This window comes from Schistocerca americana, chromosome X (genome assembly GCF_021461395.2).
Source record: "Schistocerca americana isolate TAMUIC-IGC-003095 chromosome X, iqSchAmer2.1, whole genome shotgun sequence".
Lineage (NCBI taxonomy): Eukaryota > Metazoa > Arthropoda > Insecta > Orthoptera > Acrididae > Schistocerca > Schistocerca americana.
The window spans coordinates 94,230,587-94,254,976 of NC_060130.1; the positions used below are offsets into that span (position 1 = coordinate 94,230,587).

Here is a 24,390-nt window from a genome sequence, read left to right on the forward strand (position 1 = left end):
ATCTCGTCGGGATGGCTGGATACTGCTTAGCCAATATTGTGTGTCGAGAGATAAAGAAACGAGAGACGTATAGGTGGGCGTCCGAACAACTGGAAACCAAATATCATCGTCATGACCCCGTCGCCAGCCGCTAGTGCGTGCTTTGATAAACAGTGTAGCAGCAGCGTTTTACATTATGAAACAATGTGTCTACTATATGCGCATTTACTGTAGTTGAAAACTGAATTTACAGTTCAACACTAGCTTTTACATTATAATAAATTATTGCAAGATGGTATTAACATGACAATACAGTGCGCTAGGAATAAACTGAATGAGGTTGTTGTGTTTTAAACAGACTGCCATTGTATTCGGAAGGATAGAGACTCTAGCTCAATTGGCTGTACTGATTTAAGTCTTACGTGGTTTCCGTAAACGACAGACTCTCTGCCCGATCCTTCTCACACTACACATGAGATAACGTAAATGTCTATATTTCTTGTGTATGTTGTTCTGCAGCCTCAACAAATTGCATGAAATGCTTACTATTGTAGCAAGAAACCACCAGAGTTGAGTTTTATATTTTATTTACCGCTACCGATTTCGAGCGATAGTTCATTCTCAAGTGGTTCAAAAATGGTTAAAATGGCTCTGAGCACTATGGGACTTAACATCTGAGGTCATCAGTCCCCTAGAACTTTTTTTTTTTTTTTTGGGTCATCAGTCCACTGACTGGTTTGATGCGGCCCGCCACGAATTCCTTTCCTGTGCTAACCTCTTCATCTCAGAGTAGCATTTGCTTGACGTATTCCAATCTCTGTCTTCCTCTACAGTTTTTGCCCTCTACAGCTCCCTCTAGTACCATGGAAGTCATTCCCTCATGTCTTAGCAGATGTCCTATCATCCTGTCCCTTCTCCTTATCAGTGTTTTCCACATATTCCTTTCCTCTCCGATTCTGCGTAGAACCTCCTCATTCCTTACCTTATCAATCCACCTAATTTTCAACATTCGTCTATAGCACCACATCTCAAATGCTTCGATTCTCTTCTGTTCCGGTTTTCCCACAGTCCATGTTTCACTATCATACAATGCTGTACTCCAGACGTACATCCTCAGAAATTTCTTCCTCAAATTAAGGCCGGTATTTGATATTAGTAGACGTCTCTTGGCCAGAAATGCCTTTTTTGCCATAGCGAGTCTGCTTTCGATGTCCTCCTTGCTCCGTCCGTCATTGGTTATTTTACTGCCTAGGTAGCACAATTCCTTAACTTCATTGACTTCGTGACCATCAATCCTGATGTTAAGTTTCTCGCTGTTCTCATTTCTACTACTTCTCATTACCTTCGTCTTTCTCCGATTTACTCTCAAACTATACTGTGTACTCACTAGACTGTTCATTCCGTTCAGCAGATCATTTAATTCTTCTTCACTTTCACTCAGGATAGCAATGTCATTAGCGAATCGTATCATTGATATCCTTTCACCTCGTATTTTAATTCCACTCCTGAACCTATCTTTTATTTCCATCATTGCTTCCTCGATGTACAGATTGAAGATTAGGGGCGAAAGGCTACAGCCTTGTCTTACACCCTTCTTAATACGAGCACTTCGTTCTTGATCGTCCACTCTTATTATTCCCTCTTGGTTGTTGTAAGTATTGTATATGACCCGCCTCTCCCTATAGCTTACCCCTACATTTTTCAGAATCTCGAACAGCTTGCACCATTTTATATTGTCGAACGCTTTTTCCAGGTCGACAAATCCCATGAAAGTGTCTTGATATTTCTTTAGCCTTGCTTCCATTATTAGCCGTAACGTCAGAATTGCCTCTCTCGTCCCTTTACTTTTCCTAAAGCCAAACTGATCGTCACCTAGCGCATTCTCAATTTTCTTTTCCATTCTTCTGTATATTATTCTTGTAAGCAGCTTCGATGCATGAGCTGTTAAGCTGATTGTGCGATAATTCTCGCACTTGTCAGCTCTTGCCGTCTTCGGAATTGTGTCGATGGTGCTTTTCCGAAAGTCAGATGATATATCGCCAGACTCATATATTCTACACACCAACGTGAATAGTCGTTTTGTTGCCACTTCCCCCAATGATTTTAGAAATTCTGATGGAATGTTATCTATCCCTTCTGCCTTATTTGACCGTAAGTCCTCCAAAGCTCTTTTAAATTCCGATTCTAATACTGGATCCCCTATCTCTTCTAAATCGACTCCTGTTTCTTCTTCTATCACATCAGATAAATCTTCACCCTCGTAGAGGCTTTCAATGTATTCTTTCCACCTATCTGCTCTCTCCTCTGCATTTAACAGTGGAATTCCCGTTGCACTCTTAATGTTACCACCGTTGCTTTTAATGTCACCAAAGGTTGTTTTGACTTTCCTGTATGCTGAGTCTGTCCTTCCGACAATCATATCTTTTTCGATGTCTTCCCATTTTTCCTGCACCCATTTCGTCTTAGCTTCCCTGCACTTCCTATTTATTTCATTTCTCAGCGACTTGTATTTCTGTATTCCTGATTTTCCCGAAACATGTTTGTACTTCCTCCTTTCATCAATCAACTGAAGTATTTCTTCTGTTACCCATGGTTTCTTCGCAGCTACCTTCTTTGTACCTATGTTTTCCTTCCCAACTTCTGTGATGGCCCTTTTTAGAGATGTCCATTCCTCTTCAACTGTACTGCCTACTGCGCTATTCCTTATTGCTGTATCTATAGCGTTAGAGAACTTCAAACGTATCTCGTCATTCCTTAGTACTTCCGTATCCCACTTCTTTGCGTATTGATTTTTCCTGACTAATGTCTTGAACTTCAGCCTATTTTTCATCACTACTATATTGTGATCTGATTCTATATCTGCTCCTGGGTACGCCTTACAATCCAGTATCTGATTTCGGAATCTCTGTCTGACCATGAAGTAATCTAATTGAAATCTTCCCGTATCTCCCGGCCTTTTCCAAGTATACCTCGTCCTCTTGTGATTCTTGAACAGGGTATTCGCTGTTACTAGCTGAAACTTGTTACAAAACTCAATTAGTCTTTCTCCTCTTTCATTCCTTGTCCCAAGCCCATATTCTCCTGTAACCTTTTCTTCTACTCCTTCCCCTACAACTGCATTCCAGTTGCCCATGACTATTAGATTTTCGCCCCCTTTACATACTGCATTACCCTTTCAATATCCTCATACACTTTCTCTATCTGTTCATCTTCAGCTTGCGACGTCGGCATGTATACCTGAACTATCGTTGTCGGTGTTGGTCTGCTGTCGATTCTAATTAGAACAACCCGGTCACTGAACTGTTCACAGTAACACACCCTCTTCCCTACCTTCCTATTCATAACGAATCCTACACTTGTTATACCATTTTCTGCTGCTGTTGATATTACCCGATACTCATCTGACCAGAAATCCTTGTCTTCCTTCCACTTCACTTCACTGACCCCTACTATATCTAGATTGAGCCTTTGCATTTCCCTTTTCAGATTTTCTAGTTTCCCTACCACGTTCAAGCTTCTGACATTCCACGCCCCGACTCGTAGAACGTTATCCTTTCGTTGATTATTCAATCTTTTTCTCATGGTAACCTCCCCCTTGGCAGTCCCCTCACGGAGATCCGAATGGGGGACTATTCCGGAATCTTTTGCCAATGGAGAGATCATCATGACACTTCTTCAATTACAGGCCACATGTCCTGTGGATACACGTTACGTGTCTTTAATGCAGTGGTTTTCATTGCCTTCTGCATCCTCATGTCGTTGATCATTGGTGATTCTTCCGCCTTTAGGGGCAATTTCCCACCACTAGGACAGGAGAGTGCCCTGAACCTCTATCCGCTCCTCCGCCCTCTTTGACAAGGCCGTTGGCAGAATGGGGCTGACTTCTTATGCCGGAAGTCTTCGGCTGCCAATGCTGATTATTTATCAAAATTTAGGCAGTGGCGGGGATCGAACCCAGGACGGAAAACGTTTTGATTATGCATCAATGACGCTACCCGTAGACCGCGGGTACTTAGAACTACTTAAACCTAACTAACCTAAGGACATCACACACATCCATGCCCGAGGCAGGATTCGAACCTGTGACCGCAGCAGTCGCGCCTAGAACCGCTCTTCCACAGCGGCCGGCTACTCAGTTGGTGCTTACATGAAATAAAGATATTATCAGCATTTACAACTTTTGGTTGTATGTATAGTTTTTACGTACGTTATAACATCTTAGCTGTTGCCGGCCGGAGTGGCCGAGCGGTTCTAGACGCTACAGTTTGGAACCGCGCGACTTCCACGGTCGCAGGTTCGAATCCTGCCTTGTGCATGGATGTGTGTGATGTCCTTAGGTTAGTTAGGTTTAAGTAGTTCTAAGTTCTAGGGGACTGATGACCTCAGATGTTAAGTCCCATAGTGCTCACAGCCATTTGAACCATTTGATCATCTTTGCTGTTATTTTTCAGTTACGGCCTACTTTTGTTTTGTCATATTTTTACTTGACTGTTTATGTGTCAGAGATATCATTTGTTATTAACTTCATGTCTTTGATGGAAATCGATTTATATGTTATGTAAAACTTAATACTGTATTTTTGTTCTAAATTATCTGTTACTCATAAGAATTTGGACAAAGTTCTCAATGTACTTTGTATTTTTAATTTTCGATTATTCGTTTAAAATGTTACTTGGATTTTATGCCATGCGTGTGTAGAGTTATAGTTCTTCTAAGATGCTTATGTAGCTTACTTTATCGGCTCTATGAACGCTGGAAAGAGTAGCACATATACTGTAGACTGTCGATTTTCTCTTGTTCGGACGACACAGCAGTTTTCGCTTTTGTTTATATCTTCTTTTTATCTTGTAGCAAATTTTCATACAAACTGTCTACATGTCTCTGTACAAGCCCTAATTTTTTTTGTCTTTGCGGTCCTCACGCGAGATGAACCTTCGAGACAGAACAATCGTTCTGCAGTCAGGCGCAAATGCCGTTTCCTTCCTGGGATTTCCATCTGAGTGCATCGAAAATTCCCGTAATACTTTCGTGTTGACCGAATCTACCGGTAATAAATCTAGCAGCACGCCTCTGAATTGCTTCAGTGTTTTCCTTTAACACGACCTGCTGAGGATTTCGAACGATTTAGCAGTACTCAAGAATGCGTCACACCAATGTTCTATACGCTATCTTCTTTATAGATGAGCTATAGTTTCCTAGAATTCTCCCAACAAACTGAAGTCAACTATTCACCATTCCTATTATGGACGTCATGTGCTCATTCCATTTGATATCGCTTTGCAACGTTATGGTTCAAAATGGCTCTGAGTACTATGGGACTCAACTTCTGAGGTCATTAGTCCCCTAGAACTTAGAACTAGTTAAACCTAACTAACCTAAGGACATCACACACATCCATGCCCGAGGCAGGATTCGAACCTGCGACCGTAGCGGTCTCGCGGTGCAACGTTATGCCTAGACATCTAATCGACTACGGTATGTCCTGATCTTCGTAAAAGTGGTCCACGGATGAACAAAACAAGTATTACTACTGCTACTACTACTAACACTACGACTACCACTGCAGTTGTCAGGAAGTAATCCTGTTGTGGGAGTGTCGCCAGTAATGTTAGATAAGTCCGCAGGATTTCTTGGTGGTTGTCTTTGAAAGTAAAATATGGGGGCTTATAACTGAATACTTCACATCTGTTGGTTCCCACTGAAGTCCTCAATAGACTTACGTGATACACCACCCAGAAAACTAACTTCTGATACTCAAATGTTAGCCTGTATCCTTATAGCCAATTGAAGCAATTAAATATGAAATATTTCACTTTGTTAACATATTCCTTTCAAATCACAACATGCGAACCATAACAATTTGCCCCATCAATCACAATAAATTAGAAACATAAAAAAGATACATTTAACCAGAAAACAAACAATGAAATAATGACAAAATTATGGTAATGGAAATTCATTGTTGATGGCCATCAGGCAGTTACCTTAATTTTTGTGATTTATGCTATAAGGGGTGATCAAAAATGTTCGCCAGAGGGCGTTGCTTCAGCGTATATGCATAGTAGCGCGACTCCGATGCGGACATGTAGGCAAGTGGTTAGTGTGGCCTTCGAATGGAAACTTTTTGTTTTCCCCTTATGCTACAAAAGATACAGTTTTGATTAAATTAATTGTGGAAGTGTTCTGAGGTAGTTATAATGTTTTCAGAAACCTATTTATTGATAGATATGTTAACTGAACAATGTTGATAAAGGATTTCGTAATTGTCGAAATTTGGGAGCTACTGATGATGATTATGAGTTGAAAGAGACAAAACATCTATGGCCATTAGTCCATTATCATCCCTGCCCCCTCACTCCAGGACGGAATATAGGTATTGTGTAAAAAATGGCCCTAAGCACTATGTGACTTAACATCTGAAGTCATCAATCCCCTAGACTTCGAACTACTTAAACCTAACTAACCTAAGCACATCACACACATCCATGCCCGAGGCAGGATTCGAACCTGCGACCGTAGCAGCAGCACCTAGAACCGCTCGGCCACAGCGGCCGGCTAGGTACTGTGTACCCATCTGTCTGCGTGTAGAGTAAATCTGATGTGCAAGTATGAGATTGTTGTCTGAATGTTGGCGTACCTTCTGTCTGAGGAGGGACGTGGATACCAGCCCGGTACATACCTAGTGAGATGTGGGAAACCGCCTGAGAACCTCATCCAGGCAGGCGTGCTCCTCAGACCTCACCGTTTAGTCCGCGACGCAGATTCCATCCGAGTCAAGCTCGCTTCCTCACGTTAGCGCGCGCGTCTATCCGGGAGGAAGGGTGTTACTGACCAACGGTTTACTGTAATCAACACATTATTTATTTAAATTATCACTTTCCTAAAGAAAGTGGTAACTGAAGAAGATCATTGGTAGCTGCGACGTGTGTTAAGAATTGGGTATATTTGCTTGCGTTACATACATACATACTCTCACATATCGGCGATCACAGACTCCGAGGATCATCCGCCGATCTTACAACGTTCCTCCACAGATGGTGATCTTGTGGACTTTGGATTCAGGTCTCATGAACACACAGCTGCCGAAGGTCCTTCTGCAGTTCATCTTCCGTAGCTTCCCTGGTCTTGCAACTGAACGGATTCCATCAGGTTTTCCCGTAAGCACAGCTTTGGCCCGGCAAGCGTCTGGCCCCCTGGCAATGTGCCGTGCCGGGCTTACGCCTGTTCTCTGCGCTTTCAGTTTCAGAACGATGTTCCGTTGTTTCATCACGTCGTATCGTTCCCGGTTCTTTCTACCTCTCCAGGTATTTTCTTTGTGGACTGGTCCTAAGACCTTCCTCATGATCTCCCGTTCAAAGATCAACTTATTCTCTTCGCCTTTTTCTGAGGTGCTTAAGGTTTATGTTCCATATAACAACATTGGTGCACTCACAGCATTATGGTCTTAACTGACTCATTTTTTTGTCGACGTTATCTGCTCGAAGCTGAAATAAGTTTTAGACCTATTAGCAATACGTTGATTAATTTCTTATTTTAGGTTATTACGCCTGTTCAACCAGGTATTAAGGCATTAAAGATTTTCCATTCTAGCTATGTTCGATATCCCTACCTGTAACGGGTTATTATTAGAACCGTCTCTGGATACTTCTATCATTTCAGTCTTCTCCGCACTAATCCTCAGTCCAGTCTTACTAGCATTCTTTGCCAAGTCCCCCACGCATTCTGCTCTCTCTTCCTCTCACTCACTAAGGCTACAACGTCGTCTCTATACCCCAATAATTGTGTTCTTCCATTTAGCTCCATGCCTTTGCCTTCCCTTTTTATATCCCGAATTACTTTCTCCATGACCACATTAAAAAGGAATGGTGAAATGGCATCACCTTGTCTCACAGCTGTTCTGATGATGAGTTCCTTGGATAGCTCCGTGAGGAAACACATGTGTGGACGTCGTTTCAGTCGGACCAGGACGTGCAACAGTCGGTGCGGTTGTGGACCCGTCAGCGACGGACTGCGTTCTACGAAGCAGGAGTTGTTCGTCTCGTGTCCCAGTGGGAGAAGTGTCTTAACGCATATAGTGATTCCTTTTGAATGGAACCACACCGTGGTCCTGTTTTGGTGGGTGTTCGGTTTTCATTTGACTGCCCCTTATATAAATAGATAGTCTAGGGGTGTTGGGCGGTGATAAGTTGCTATAGAACCAGACTGCTGAGGTCATCGGTCCCTAGGCTTACACACTACTTAATATAACTTAAACTAACTTACACACCCATGCCCGAGGAAGGACTCGAATCTCCGACGGGGGAGCCGCGTGAACTGTGGCAAGGCGCCACAGACCGCGCGGCTAGTCTGGGGCAGAAGGAGTCTCCCGAAGAATTTTGCCAGGAGTGACCTTTCGCGGCGAGAGAAGGCACACCATCGGGAGATACAAGCTGTCGATTCCACTACGACTCCCAGCAATAACTATAACCGTTTCTCTAGATATTCAAAGGAAAATGCGTAATATCTGGAGTACCATAGGAAAGTGTGATAGCACCGTTGCTGTTCACAATATACATAAATGACCTAGTAGAAAGCGTCTGATACTCTTTAAGGCTATTCGCAGATGATGCAGTTGTCTATACCAAAGTAGCAGCGCCAGAAGGTAGTAAGAATTTGCAGAACGACCTGCAGAGAATTGATGAATGATGCAAGCCTTGGCCATTGACCCCGAACGTAAATAAATGTAACATATTGCGCATACACAGGAAAAGAAATCCACTACTGTACAGCTACACTGTTGATGAGAAACAGCAAGCGACAGCGTCTGCCGTAAAATATCTAGGCGTAATTATCCAGAGCGACTTTAAGTGGAATGACGGTATAGAACAGACAGTGGGAAAAGCAGACACCAGACTCAGATTCACTGAAAGAATGTTATGGAAATGTAACTCATCCACGAAAGAAGTGGCTTATAAAGCGCTCGTTCGCCCGAATCTTGAGATTTGTTCATCTATCTAGGGTCCCTATCAGGTAGGACTTATAGAGAAGATAGAGAAGATCCAACGAAGAGCGGCGCGTTTCGTCACGGGATCGTTTAGCTGGCGAGAGATTGTTACGGAAATGCTAAACGAACTCCACTGGCAGATGTTTCCTCCCACATATGTCTCCCGTATTGGCCACGTGGAGAAAATTCTAGAAATTAGAGCCAATACAGAGGCTTACCGACAATCATTCTTCCCGTCCGGTACCGAGCGCCGCGGGTTTCGAATCCGCGCCACACGGCACGGATTACCATTAGAGGGCTCTGCAGCCGTCACGCCGTAAGATGTGGCTGCGCCCACTCCTGGCCCACGCATAATGTGAGGGCGCCACGGTGGAGCACGTGGTCCCAGCGGCCAGCAGCTACGTACCCTATCATGTATTTAAGCGCCTGCCTCTCGCTGAGCGAGGGCAGACCTAGAGGGTTGGATCCTCTCCTTCGAAGACGACAGATTGCAGAGCCTGGGCTACCCTCAGGGTGGAACTTTTGTTGCTGTTGCTGTTGTTGTGTGTCTGTGTGCCGGCCCTAATCGTCCGTCCGCCATAGCCGCCGCCCAGTGCTCGCTGCTGCTGCTGCCGCCTGCCTGACCCCCCCCCCCCCCCCCCCCCCCGCCACCGCCGCCGCCTGAGGATTGTTGGCCGTCACCTTCTTGGCGACGTCGTCCAGCTGCTGCCCGGAGGGATTTACCGGACCGCTTTCATCGTCTGCTGAAGGGGCTGCCAGCTCGTTCACCGCCGCCGCCGCCCTTCACCGCTGACGCCGTTTCTCATTTCCTGCCGCCGCCGCCGCCGCCGTCACTGTCACTGCCGCCGTCACCTCCGTCGCGGTTTTCGCCCCCCTCTCGCACTCCACCACCGTGTCCCACCCCACCACCTCTATCATTTTCACCTCCCCCTCAGCTGCTCCGACCACCGTCACACGGAGCTCATTCGCCACCCCCATTCCTGTCCTTGCTTCCCTCCCTTTCCACACCGCTCCTGCGCCGTTTTCGGCTGTAGCTACCCCCAACTCTCCCTCCCTTGTCGCTGTCGCCCCTTCGCCACCTGCAGACTGCCCACCAGTCCCTGCACCACGTCCGACAGGCTCCGGTACGGATTTCGGCACGACGCTCCACGGTCTCTGTGCCACCCGCGCACCCTCCCTCTGCGTCATCTGCCCCTCGGGGGAAAACTCCCCCCGCCATCTCCCCCTGCAACCCATCCCCCAGCCCTTCTTCAACCTGTCCTGCCCACGAAACCTTCCAAATGCCCTAATGTCGACCCTTCCCCCGCAATCTCCACAGAGAAAACCCCCAATCCCCGTGACCCACTCACCCCTGTGGACGCGACCCCGACCTCAACCCCTACCACACCTGCCACCCGTGATTCTGTCCTCTCCGATCCCGACCCTCGATGCCCGCAACCTCACCCCGGCCGTCTGTAAATACTTCCGCAGTGCCCCCGTCTCCCCTCTTATTCCTCGCGAGGACTCGGTCCTCCTTAATTCCCCGATACCTCCTTCTGCACCGATCTCCTCTCCCAAATCCCACGCGTCCGATTTGGCCGACAAGCCACTCTGACCTCCTACCACACCCTGTCCTCTCCCAGTCGGCCTCTACCCTCCCGACATCCGCCGGCCTCCACCGCTACGATCACGGGGCTCAGCCCTGTGGTCACGGAGGCTGAGGCGTCGGCGGAACTCGATTCCCGGCCCAACATCGAAATCTGCTAGGCTCGTCGCATCATTAATGATGCCGGGCCGACTTATCTAATGTGGATATTCACCGAATCCTCCTCCTCTATTGACCGCTTCCTTACAGAGGGAGCCTTCATATACAATTGCCATCACAAAGTGGACCCCCCTGTTCCCCAGTCCAATCCTACCTCTGCCAACACTGCCTCAAGTACAATGACCACATTAGCTTCGCCCACAAGAACTGCCCTACCTGTCTCCACTGCAAAGCTTAAAGCTTCTTAAAAAACTGCCCCAACCTCACCTCTTCCCCCTCCTGCAACACCTGTAACGAATCCCATCCTACCTACTCCAGGAAGTGTAAAGCGAAGCCTCCTCCAGCCACCCACGAGCTCACCGTCCCTTCCTGTCCCATTAGTGACCCCGTCCACTGCAACAACTCGCTCCGCCCTCCCCCTACTGCAGAGGACATCATCCGTTTCATCACCATTGTGCTCCAAAACATCCACCCCTTCCGACGCTCCCACACCCTTTCCCAAATTGCCCTCGCTGCCCGTTCCATCTTCCATCATACCACCTATGCCACCTACTCCCACAACCAGGCCTACTTTACCTTCATCCCCCTCACCACCCTTGTATAACTCAACCCCTTCAATGTCACGACAACACTACTGTATCCTGTACCATAATATCCACTCTCTGCCCACCCACAAACTCCTCTTCCTCCACACCCTCCATCAGCATCGCATGGATGCCTTCGTGCTAAATGAAACCTTCCTTCAACCCTGTATCTCCATCTCCACAGCTCCTTACACCCTTCACTGCACCGATAACCCGTACCCTCTGGTGCGTGGCGGGGTTGCTATAGGCCACCTCAAGCACCTCCCTGTTCGGCCCCAACCTCTCCTCAACAATCCTGCTGAGCATCTCACCGCCTCTTCTTCCTCACCCTTACTGTCACCTGTGCCACCATTTATGTCTGCCCTCGAACCCCCATCCCGTACGTTTTCTTGGCCCACATTGACCGCACCTTCTTCACCTACGTGGTTTCCGCCTACCACAATCCACAGCCGTGCTCCTGCCGACCTCTAACAGTAGCATCGGTTTATCACCACCCTCCAGGGAGACCTGGTTCCCCTCTCCCAGCACACCAGACCCGAATCCAACACCACTTCTGATGTGATCGTTGCCTCTCCCAACCTCCTTGGGCGTATCAGCACAGATGTCTTTGACCTCATTTGCAGTGACCATGCTCCCATTCTCCTCACTATCTCTAATGGTCGCCATCCCCAGCCCATTCCTCGCCCTGATCCCTCCTAAACTTGTCCATAATTACTCCCGTGCCAGCTGGGATGCCTACTGCTTCCTGTGTCTTTTATTAGCATCGCCCACCCTTTGTTTTATGTTTTAACTTTCCACAATTTTCCGCCGTTTTACAATTTAAATCCCGTTTTATCGCCTGTTTTTATTGTTTCTTGTCTTCTGAAGTCCAGCGTACTAAGCTGGTGCCAGTATGCCCCCATTCGGGGGGAATCGAAATTCAATAAAGGAAAAAAAAAAAACTGAGCGAGGCAGTCTGATATTCTCGTGAGTCTATCGACATCTCGCCTACAGACAGCTTGTTGACTCTACTTCATTTACGTGGACGTTGTCGATTCGTGAGGTTTTCGCTTGTGACCCCGTTGCTTCTTGCGTGTTGATGTTCGTAAGGTTTTGCTCGGTCGTCCGTCGTTGTTCTTGCCCGTCCGTTCCCGTTCGTTTTGTTTGTTCGCGGGCTGCTCCTGTTTGGTCCCGCCGCGCTTTCGTTCTCGGCAACCCCGCGACCGGTTCGGTCGCGGTTACATCCCGTGCACTATTAGGGAGTGGGAGAGGGTTGGAGGGATCAGGTAGTACCCTCTGCTACACAGCATTAGGTGGCTTTTGGAGTATGCTGTAGATGTTGGTACGGGTACGTACACCACCAGCCATTGCCTCAGTGGCATCGAAGAAGACAGCGCAAGAGAAACGGAGATATATTTTAGTGGTGATCTACGTTTTAGTGGTTGAAGTAAGCGCAGGAAAACCCTCTCCCTAAATTTCATTTACGCCGTCTCAAAGGGTCAGCTATCAAGCTGGCAAATACACTGTCCTGAGTAGGATGATTAAAACCTAATTTTACTTTGTATCCCTTGTCTCTATTATCTTCAAACAGCAGCGACATAAACTGTCGAAAATAAGTTGCGAATAGGCTTTTATGGAAACTGGTGGAATTACACCTCAGTTCTGGTGGAATTACACCTCAGTTCCATATCCAAACACATAATACTTGTGTACATCTTCTACCATGAGCAAAATTTCGCATCGGAAAATATAGTACTGTGGATTTTTATTTTTTATTTCTGTGATTTCCGACATCCTCCAGGATGAGAACGGAGGATTTATAAATCTGAGGCCAACCTTTTGTTGGCAGATGGCTCTGTAATGTGAGACACATTAACCTAATGTGTATACATCGTGTCTCAGACAGACTAGTAATTGCTACGCTATTTGATAGCTGCAACGCAACGGTTGACCAAGATAATCATGACACTGCGTTTCAGTTGTTGCGTAAAGAGGCGATACATTGACCTTGTTAACAGACGCTGAATTAATTTGAAATCATTTCGATGAACAAATTGCGAGCGGTGGCTTCTTTCAGAATTATTCTTTGCCTAATATTTTAGCGAGATGACTTTCTACAGCCATCAGATAGTTAAGGAACTGCATTTTTAACGATCAGCTGAACAAATAGACATTTACTATTTACCAGTTTCGGTCTCTCAGGCCAACATCACAGGAATAAATAGCAAAAACATCAAATGAAAAAGCAGTTTATCTTTCTCTTACATGTTTCGCAAGTCCTCAGAGTTACAATAAGTACACACGACAATCTGTCACATGTCATGGTCTTAACCAGCATCAGAATGGTTTTACTATAATACACGACCATATATAAGGGAACTATCATAAAGAATTATCCCACTGACGCTATTTAAGCTCATAATACGCGATAGATTGTCATGTATACTCATTGCAATGTTAAGGACTTTCGAAACATCTAAGAGAAGGATGAACTGCGTTTTCACCTGATGTTTTTTGCCTTTTCTTTCTGTGACGATGGTTTGAGAGACCGAGACCGGTAGAGAATAAAGGACTCTTAGTACAGCTGTTGTTTAGAAATACGTTCTTTAGGTTTTCTCTGTTTATTTGATAATGGTTTATACAAGGTTATTATAAAAGATTGACCCGATTTCATAAATTCACTGTAGGTAGCTACATTAATTGACATATTATCACGAAAATCAAGACTTGCGTAGAAAAACTGATAAAGTGTTTTATTGTTGCAGCCGCACTTCAGATTTCCTTCACGAGAGTGCAACAGTAAGCAGTCTGCCGTAACAGTGAAACGACACTTTATAATTTCGTACGTAGCCCACAGAAGTCGACGAACAAAGGAAGTAGAGCTGAAGCCTGATCGCTCGCAATTGCTTCAAGCCCGGACTCGCGATGACAAAATCAGATGCTTTAAATTTCCGGCACAGTTGCAATAGCTTATGGAAGAGGGTGGGTTTTGTGAGATACTCATCTTCAGTGATGAAGCAACGTTCTTTGTGAATAGCACAGTGAACAGGCAGAATGTGCGATTGTTCTGTGCAGTCTCGCGGCCTAAAGTCTACGACTCCTTTTTCTTCTCCGAAAAGACCGTTACAGGACACGTGTATCCGGACATGCTTCAAATCTGGTTCATGCATCAAACGGAGACCGACAGCGTGGACTTCATCTACGGACAGGATGGCGCTCCACCACAATTCCAATATGATGTTCGTGAATTCTTAAACAGGAAATTGAGAAACCAATGTATCGGTAGGGGTGGGGTTGATCAGCAATTCATGTCATGCTCTCCAGACCTCACCTCATACCATATTTTTGTGTGGATTTATGTATAAGATCAGTGTTTACGCCTGCTCTACCAACAGATCTATTGGAACTGCGAGCTCGCATCAACAGCGTTTTGAACTCATTGACAGAGATGCTGCGCCGAAAGTGGGAAGAACTTGATTATCGCCTTGATATCTGCAGAATTTGTTGGGGCACATATGAAAGACTTGTAGTATGCTAAAACAACGCTTTTTCAGTTTTTCTATGTGGGTACAAAGCACTGTGACACTATGTCAAATAATATAGCTACAGCAAATAAAACTCTAACACTGATGAAGGAAACGTTAACTGACTCTAGCTCTAAAGTTAAACTCATGGGAGAAATTTCTGAACCACCTGGTTAACTAAGTGCTCGCCTACCTTCGGAACACAACGCTGCAGCGATTCTGCGTGGTATGTATTCGACAAATCCTAGGCAGATTTCCAGAGGTATGTGACACCAGATGTCTACGCACAGGTGACGCAATTCCAGTAAATCACGGGCCGGTGGTCTGTGTACACATAGTTAGTGCCCGATAGCGTCACAGATGTCACCCGTCGGATTCAGACCGTGCGAATTTTGGCGGTTAAGAGAGCAACATGAGTTCATCGGCATGCTCGTCAAACCACTGTAGTACGACTCTGGCCTTATAATATGGACGTTTAGCCCGCTGGAAGATGTCAGTGCCATCAGAAAAGATATCGACCATGAAGGGATGCATATGGTCCGTAATAATGTTCACGTAGTCCACTGCTGTTATGACACCTTTGTTTGCTACCACAGGTCCCATGGAGGCCCAGGTGAATTCATCCCAAATCATAATACTGCCCCCAGCCGCCTTTGTGTCCGTAGCTCGTGCTCTAGTGGCTAGCGTTGCTGCCTCTGAATCATGGGGTCCCGGGTTCAATTCCCGGCCGGGTTGGCGATTTTCTCTGCCCGAGGACTGGTTGTTTGCGTTGTCCTCATCATATACATCTACATCTACATACATACTCCGCAATCCACCATACGGTGCGTGGCGGAGGGTACCCCGTACCACTACCAGCAACTTCTCTCCCTGTTCCACTCCCAAACAGAACGAGGGAAAAATGACTGCCTATATGCCTCTGTACGAGCCCTAATCTCTCTTATCTTATCTTTGTGGTCTTTCCGCGAAATGTAAGTTGGCGGCAGTAAAACTGTACTGCAGTCAGCCTCAAATTTCCTCAGTAGCGATTCACGAAAAGAACACCTCCTTTCCTCTAGAGAATCCCACCCGAGTTCCTAAAGTATTTCCGTAACACTCTCGTGATGATCAAACCTACCAGTAACAAATCTAGCAGCCCGCTTCTGAATTGCTTCTATGTCCTCCCTCAATCCGACCTGATAGGGATCCCAAAAGCTCGAGCAATACTCAAGAATAGGTCATATTAGTGTTTTATAAGCGGTCTCCTTTACAGATGAACCACATCATCTCAAAATTCTACCAATGAACCGAAGACGACTATCCGCCTTCCCCACAACTGCCATTATATGATTGTCCCACTTCATATCGCTCTGAAATGTTACGCCCAAATATTTAATCGACGTGACTGTGTCAAGCACTACACTACTAATGGAGTATTCAAACATTACAGGATTCTTTTTCCTATTCATCTGCATTAATTTACATTTATCTATATTTGGAGTTAGCTGCCATTCTTTACACCAATCAAAAATCCTGTCCAAGTCGTCTTGTATCCTCCTACAGTCACTCAACGACGACACCTTCCCGTACACCACAGCATCATCAGCAAACAGCCGCACATTGCCATCTACCCTATCCAAAAGATCATGTATGTAGGTAGAAAACAACAGCGGACCTACCACACTTCCCTGGGGCACTCCAGATGATACCCTCACCTCCGATGAACACTCACCATCGAGGACAATGTACTGGGTTCTATTATTTAAGAAGTCTTCGAGTCACTCACATATTTAGGAACCAATCCCATATGCTCGTACCTTAGTTAGGAGTCTGCAGTGGGGCAGCGAGTCAAACGCTTTCCGGATGTCAAAGAATATGGCATCCGTCTGATACCCTACATCCATGGTTCGCAAGATATCATGTGAGAAAAGGGCGAGTTGCGTTTCGCAAGAGCGATGCTTTCTAAAGCCGTGCTGATGCATGGACAGCAACTTCTCTGTCTCAAGGAAATTCATTATATTCGAACGGAGAATATGTTCGAGAAACCTGCAACAAACCGATGTTAAGGATATTGGTCTGGAATTTTGAGGAGTTGTACAAACACCAGCATTGCGCTCTTTCGTCAGATCTACCACAGATCGCCACCTATACTCCTTATGGCACACAGAGAGGCCAAGCCTCCGACCTTTATGTTCTGTGATGTGGGACGATCATCCAACTATTTGCTGCCTTCTCGAGGTTTCATCGTCTTTCAACCACTTTCCATAGATGCTCATGACAGTAGGTTACAACGAGTTGAACATCAACATTTCCGAAATTCTCGTTTCCAAGCGACGGAGCATAACAACCCGCCTGTTGCCAAAGCCCCTTGTGTCAATGGATCACCTGTATAGTCGTGATTCCCCACTGTCTCTGTTCTGCTACCTAATAACTTCCAAAACACCGGACCTCATACTCGGGTTCTATTGGCGACAAAAAGGTAGGCTTCAGTGTTTCAGATAGCCCTTGGTATAGGGACCGTTTGTACACCCATCAGAAATATCGTCTTACTGTTACTGTCCTACAGTACAGGGCCCAAGTCTGAATACTACACAAAGGTCTTCCAGATTAGGCAAATGGAGCAAATCAGTTGGTTCTTTTTGCATTAAATATGGTGTAATACAATAGAAACGGATAATCTTGAGGAACTAATATCAATTTTAAAACAACATGCTGAAGAATCGGCCCCAGCAAATCAACGTAAAAAATATGCATGGTCAACTACGGAATGCGATGAAGTTCATGATGAAAGATGTCAAGCTTGGATAAAATTTCAAACTCATAAAACAGAAGAAAATGTAGTTAATCTCAGATACATAAGAAAAAAAATTCTTTCAAATTATCAGAAAAACAAAGCGGCAATATCAGAAGGATCTACTGAGTTCCATTGAAGGAAACTACTACAAAACCAATTCCACAGATTATTTCAAAGCCTTTGATAAACAATTACGTAATTACAACACTCCCACACTATTGATGAGAAATAAAGGTGGAAGAATAGCTCACAATAACAAAGAAAACGTAGAAATCATGGCAGAAGCATTCAACAAGCTCTTGAACTGTGGTGAATCTGAAAAGCTTTTAACTATAGACACAAGCAACTCTGTAAGAACCAATCCAAAAGATATACACCCATCTACAGTACAAGAAATAGAAATTGTACTTAAAGAAATGAGAAACTACAAAGCACGTGGTGAAAATCGAGTGTTTGCAGAAATGTGAAAGTATGCTAGTAAAACAACTCAGACATCTTAACATATTATTTTACAAAAAAACTGGGCAGCCGGAAAATTCCCAGAAGAACTGACCACAGTTATAATTAACCTACTTCATAAGAAAGGAGACAAAAGAGAGCCAGATAACTATAGAGGAATCTCGCTCTTGGACTGTACCTACAAGGTTTTTTCCAAGATTTTACACAATAGGATCAAAGAACAACTGGATAAGGAACTAGGGGAATACCAAGGAGGCTTCAGATCTTGGAGAATCTGTGCCGGACAAATAATTAAACTGAAATTTACTATGGCTTATTCCCGCAAACGAAAAAAGGCTCCCTCAATTACATTTATAGATTTTAAGAAAGTGTATGATTCTATCCGTAGACTCACTATTCAAAATTTTGATACATTTCGGACTCCACTCAAAATTAATTAAACTGATAGAACTTACCTTAACGAATATGAATTCGAAAATTAAGTTCAGAGGGGAACTTTCTAAATCATTCTTGGTAAAAATTGTTTTAAGGCAGGGAGACGGAATGTCACCACTTCTTTTTAATTGTGTCCTGGAATACATAATGAGGGAATGGTACAAGGACAATCCAAAGAACATTAAGGTTGGAACACAAGAACATGACAAAGTTGAACTTTTTAGGATTTGCTGATGACCTCATTCTTGTCGCCAACAACATTCAAGAACCCAAACAACAAATACAATCATTACAGGAAATAGTCCAGAGCGTTGGCCTTAAAATATCATTTGAAAACAGAAATAATGCTAACGGAAACGCCACTGGCAAACAAAATTGGAATCGGAGAACACGAGATAAAAATTTCTGGAAAGTTTAAATACTCGGGAGAAATAATAACACGCTACCTGAATGAGAAACCATCATGGAAGAGTAGAATAAACAACCAGATTAAAACACATCATGTTACCAATACCATATGCAACAAACAATGCCTCTCAATAGCCACAAAACTGAAAAAGTACAAAACAGTCACACAACAGAAAATAACATATGCTAGCGTAACTATGTTTTAAATAACTAGATGATTACTTGAAATAGAAAGAAGAATAATCAGAACAGTTACAAATACAAAATACCAAACAGACGGAATTTGGAGAATAGCTTCAAATTAAACAATTTATAAAGAAATAGAACCAGTGACAAGTACAATGAATAAGAAACGATGTCTTTCACCGTACATTTCATGTGGACAACAGAAAACAGAATTAGCAAGAGAATAAATGGGAAGCTATGGATTAGTAACAGCGGCATTTGGTGAATCTCAGAGATCAATGATGATGAAATTAGAGATTACGATGGAGGATCTGAAAGGCAAGACATACGCGCTCAAGATACTTCAGGAAAAATATGTCTCACTACCAATAAAAACAAACAGAGAATGGGAAGGGTGATTTCGGATGAGGAGAGAAGGGCACGATCTGAAAGGATGAATAGTATTGGGCCAACAGAAAACAGAAGAACCTAATTCATAATATTGACTAAAGTGGTCCAATGTTGGCCATAAAATAATAATTTTAATAAAATGTGGTCTGAAGTGGGCTCCAAGGGGCTTATGGAGGCACCATTTAGTTCATGAGCGGTTTCTGAGAAAGACCAAAAAACATAATTTTTGGAGCAGCGGATTACAAGACGGCTATGCCCAGCAAATGGCTGACATTTTTCCGATATATTGCTTAGATGCCGTTACAGAGCTTTAAATGTTACCCTACTCGTAAACGTTCGCTCATTTTATTCCACAACCACTGTCTACTGTCTTCCAGTATTTATTACTTTTCCATCTCTTTCCCACTCACACTGTTTCCTTCTCACTCAGTATAAAAAGCGCGTATATGCTTTTGGCAATCACAAATGTCAAATAGCACTAGAAATTCTCCCGAAAATCAACGAATGCAAGAAATTTTGAAATTAATAATCTCCGTGAGGTCTCTCCAAAACTTTTGGTAAATAATGCGATTCAGTGCGTCTTCTCTCAGATTCTTCGTCCTTCGAAAGCTCTTCAACTGAGAATGTGTATGATGAGTAAGTTTCTGAATTATGCTAATGGCCAGACGCTTTTTACGATTTTTATTTGTCGCGCGGAATTATCCGGATGGCATGGAAATCAGTAGATGTGATGTACATATGCAGGTAAACAAATTATTACACTTTCAGAAAAAAATGGATGATTTATTCAAGAGAAAGACCTTCACAAACTGAGCAAGTCAATAACCAGTTGGTCCATCTCTGGCCCTTATGTAACCATTTATTCTGCTTGGTATTACTTGATAGAGTTGCTGGGTGTCCTAAAGGATATCGGGCCAAATTTTGTCCAATCAAAATCCAGAGCTGTTTGGAGGGCCGTGCCCTTAATGCTCCTAAAGTTCTCCATTGAGGAGAGATCCAGCGACCTTTCTGGCCAAGGTACGGTTTGGGAAGGGGGAAGAAAAACAGTAGAAACTCTGAAACTTCCTGGCAAATTAAAACTGTGTGCCGGACCGAGACTCGAACTCGGGACCTTTGCCTTTCGCGGGCAAGTGCTCTACCAACTGAGCTACCCAAGCACGACTCACGCCCCGTCCTCACAGCTTTACTTCTGCCAGTACCTCGCCTCCTGAAAGAAAGGATATTGCAGAGACATGGCTTAGCCACAGCCTGGGGATGTTTCCAGAATGAGATTTTCACTCTGCAGCGGCTGGTGCGCTGATATGAAACTTCCTTTCTTTCCGGAGTGCTAGTTCTGCAAGTTTCGCAGGAGAGCTTCTGTAAAGTTTGGAAGGTAGGAGGCGAGGTACTGGCAGAAGTAAAGCTGTAAGGACGGGGCGTGAGTAGTGCTTGGGTAGCTCAGTTGTATTGGACTCGTATTCGGGAGGACGACGGTTCAATCCCGCGTCCGGCCATCCTGATTTAGGTTTTCCGTTATTTCCCTAAATCGCTCCAGGCAAATGCCGGGATGGTTCCTCTGAAAGGGCACGGCCGACTTCCTTCCCTAAACTGATGAGACCGATGACCTCGCTGTTTGGTCTCTTCCCCCAAAATCAACCAACCATCATCACAGATATTCGAAATAAACGAAACATTTTATGCCAGCACGGTAGCTCAGCGTGTTCGGTCAGGGGGTTAACTGCCCTCTGTGATAAAAAAAACTGAGTGAATGAATCAATAACGAACTTCAACGGGCGTCAGGGGACGTCCGCCACGAACAATTGCAACGAACTATAACGAACAAAATGAGATTTTAAAAAAATAAAAAAAATAAAAAAGTTGGTAGAGCACTTGCCCGTGAAAGGCAAAGGTCGCGAGTTCGAGTCTCGGTCTGGCACACAGTTTTAATCTGCCAGGAAGTTTCATGTCAGCGCACACTCCGCTGCAGAGTGAAAATCTCATTCTGGAAAGTAGAAACTCTCCTTGTGGTCAGGCGGCTATTATCTTCCTGAGACTGAAGCCCCCTTTGGCTTGCCACGAAGGGCAACAAAACGAGTCAGAGGATTTCGTCGATGTCGCATTGTGCCGTCAGTTTGCCATGGGCGACAACCAAAGAGGTCCTGCTATGGAAAGAAATGGCACCCCATAGCATCATTGTCGGTCCGTATGGCGGGCTACAGTCAGTTTGGTGTCCCACTGCTTCCTGGGGCGTCTCCAGACACGTCTTCGCTGGTCATCAGGGCTCAGTTCAAAGCGGGCTCATCACCGAACACAATTCTACTCCAGTCAATGAGTTACAGCCCGATGACGTTTCTGGACAGGCTCCAGACACTGGTAGGATACAAACCCGACTGTCGGTCGCGATACCTCCCGACAACCAGCAGTGATAGTCTGGGGTGCCATTTCATATCACAGCAGGACACCCGCGGTAGCCTTACAGAATATACGACAAGAGTTTCCACTGCTTGCCTTTGTGCTTGCCAAACGCTACCGTGGCCGACAAGATCGCCGGATCTCTCCCCAGTTGAGAACGTTTAGAGCATTATGGGCAGAGCCCTCCAACTAGCTCGGGATTTTGACGATCCAGCGCGTCAATTGGACAGACTTTGGCAGAATTTCTCTCAGGAGGACATCGAACAACTCTGTCTTTCAGTGTCAAGCCGAACAAATGATTACGTAAGAGCCAGAGGTGGACCAGCGCGTTATTGACGTGCTCAGCTTGTGAAGCTCTTTCTCTTCAATAACTCAGCCAATTTTTTCTGAAATTGTAATCGTTTATTTGTCTGTACATGTATTTCACACTTACCGATTTCCGTCCCATTCGGATAATTCCTCCGTTGTGCGACGCTTTTTTGTCTAATTTTTTTGACTTAGAGTCTGTAAGGGTTCGGAGATGCTTAGGTTCGCCAAAATGAGAAGACTTCAGTGGTGCGCAAATTGCTTTTGTCTATGTCATTAAAATGTCTACTGAGGATACAGAGCAGTGCAACGAGAAGTAGAAAAGTGGCGAAATGAAGAGAAGCACTCACCGAAAGTAAAGTAGAGGTATGCGTAGGCCACGTCCTCGGGTGCCTTGGCCTTCCTCAGGCGCACACACTTGCCGTCCTCAAAGTAGATTCCAAATCCGGTGAGCGGTAGGCACACCAGCACCAGCACCACGGCCCACAGGATGAAGATGGACTGTTTTATCATGTGGTACGTCACGTGCTGAAACAGAGAAAAGAGCGGTTCATTTCTCGTGTGCCACACCTACAGGGGTTGGACAACAATATGAAAACGCAGCGAGAAATGCATGCTCGAACACAAACGGAGATGTTAGGCAAGCCTGCAGGTTGAGATGTTGTATTTTACCACGAATGGTACGTGGGCAAGTGTCAGTCGTGGTCAGAAGAGTGTACTCTGTAGTTGTGAGTGCTTTACAACGGAGCTAAGTAACCTAGGGAGTCGAAGTATTTAGCGTTTTAGAAGACGCCGTATCGAAGATTCGTGCTGCACTCAAGGAAAGCGGAAAAACATCGTCCACTCAGTCATAACGCGGACGGAAGTTTGTGTTAAGTGATAGTGAGAGACGGTCATCGAAGAGGATTGTGACGAAATACGAGAAGACGACACCCGCAAAACTGCTGCAGAACTAAATATAGCACACATAAACCCTGTCAGCATCAGAACAATACGAAGGGATCTCCATAAACACGGAATTGCATGGCGAGCTGCAATTCTAAAGCCACTCATCAGTGATGCAAATGCCAGTAGCGCGGAAACGGGGCGCCGAAGTCATGGAGCAATGGAAGAAAATAATTTGGTTGGATAAGTCTTGCTTCACACAGATTCCCACCTCTGGTCGAGTTTACAAAAATGGCTCTGAGCACTATGGGACTTAACGTCTGAGGTCATCAGTCCCCTAGAACTTAGAACTACTTAAACCTAACTAACCTAAGGACATCACACACATCCGTGCCCGAGGCAGGATTCGAACCTGCGAACGTAGCGGTCGCGCGGTTCCAGACTCAAGCGCCTAGAACCGCTCGGCCACACCGGCCGGCTTCGAGTTTACATCCCAAGAGTTATATATGTCGGGGGGTGGTACTCCATGTGCTCTATGGTTTCTGAGCAGGACAGCATAACCGCCAACGATTACGTTATAGCTGATCAGGTCCATCCCGTGATACAAGTTTCCTTCTCAGTGGTGATGCTGTATTCCAAGACGACAGGTTCCCCGTACACACAGCTCGCAACGTCCAGGACTGGTTTTTAAAGTTTCGGTTTGAGGACGGTGCTGCAGCGTATATGCAACGCAGTGCGATTCTGGTGCGGGTATATAAGCACCGACATGTAGGCAAGGGGTTAGTGTGGCCTTCGAAAGGAAAATTTTTTATCGTCTCTTAGAAGTGCACGATGATGAATTGTCGCAACTTCTCAGGCCAGCACAGCTACCAGATTTCAATACCACTGAGCTTTCGTGGTCTACATTGGAGAGCAGTTTGCATAATTGCTATCCCCCTCCATCACCATTACCTGAATTCGTCAATATTTTGCAGAAAGTAGATTCTCTTGAAAATCATACATTCCGAGATGACTGGAAGCTCGTTTGAATGCCAACTGGTTTGATACGCCTTATTAGGCATGGTAGTGTATTGAGCTTTTTGTTGTTTCCATATTTTTCTCCACCCTATGTATATTAAATACTTACATTACTGCCACAGATGGACAAAATAAGAGTGGCTCGGAAAATATTTACAATAAGACGGATGCGGGATGTATCCTTGTTAATGATCATCCGATTGTCCTCTCCTCACATCTGTGAAACCGTGACAGGGCTGACAACGCAGTGTGTACTGTTGCCCCGTTTCACTGAAAATATCCATACAGTCGTTCATCTTGTGTGACGTGATCCTCATATGGAGTAAACGGTTGCTGGATATACCAGT

At 45.0% G+C, this 24,390-nt stretch overlaps 1 protein-coding gene across 1 annotated transcript in view; it reads right to left on the reverse strand.

Moving 5' to 3' along the window:
• LOC124555826 (prostaglandin D2 receptor) overlaps positions 1–24,390 on the reverse strand; it is a 503,176-nt gene that overhangs the window by 191,966 nt on the left and 286,820 nt on the right. The window contains exon 2 of the mRNA XM_047129893.1: positions 22,492–22,669. Within this exon, the coding sequence (XP_046985849.1) occupies positions 22,492–22,669 (178 nt within the window). The remainder of the gene's footprint in view (positions 1–22,491; positions 22,670–24,390) is intronic.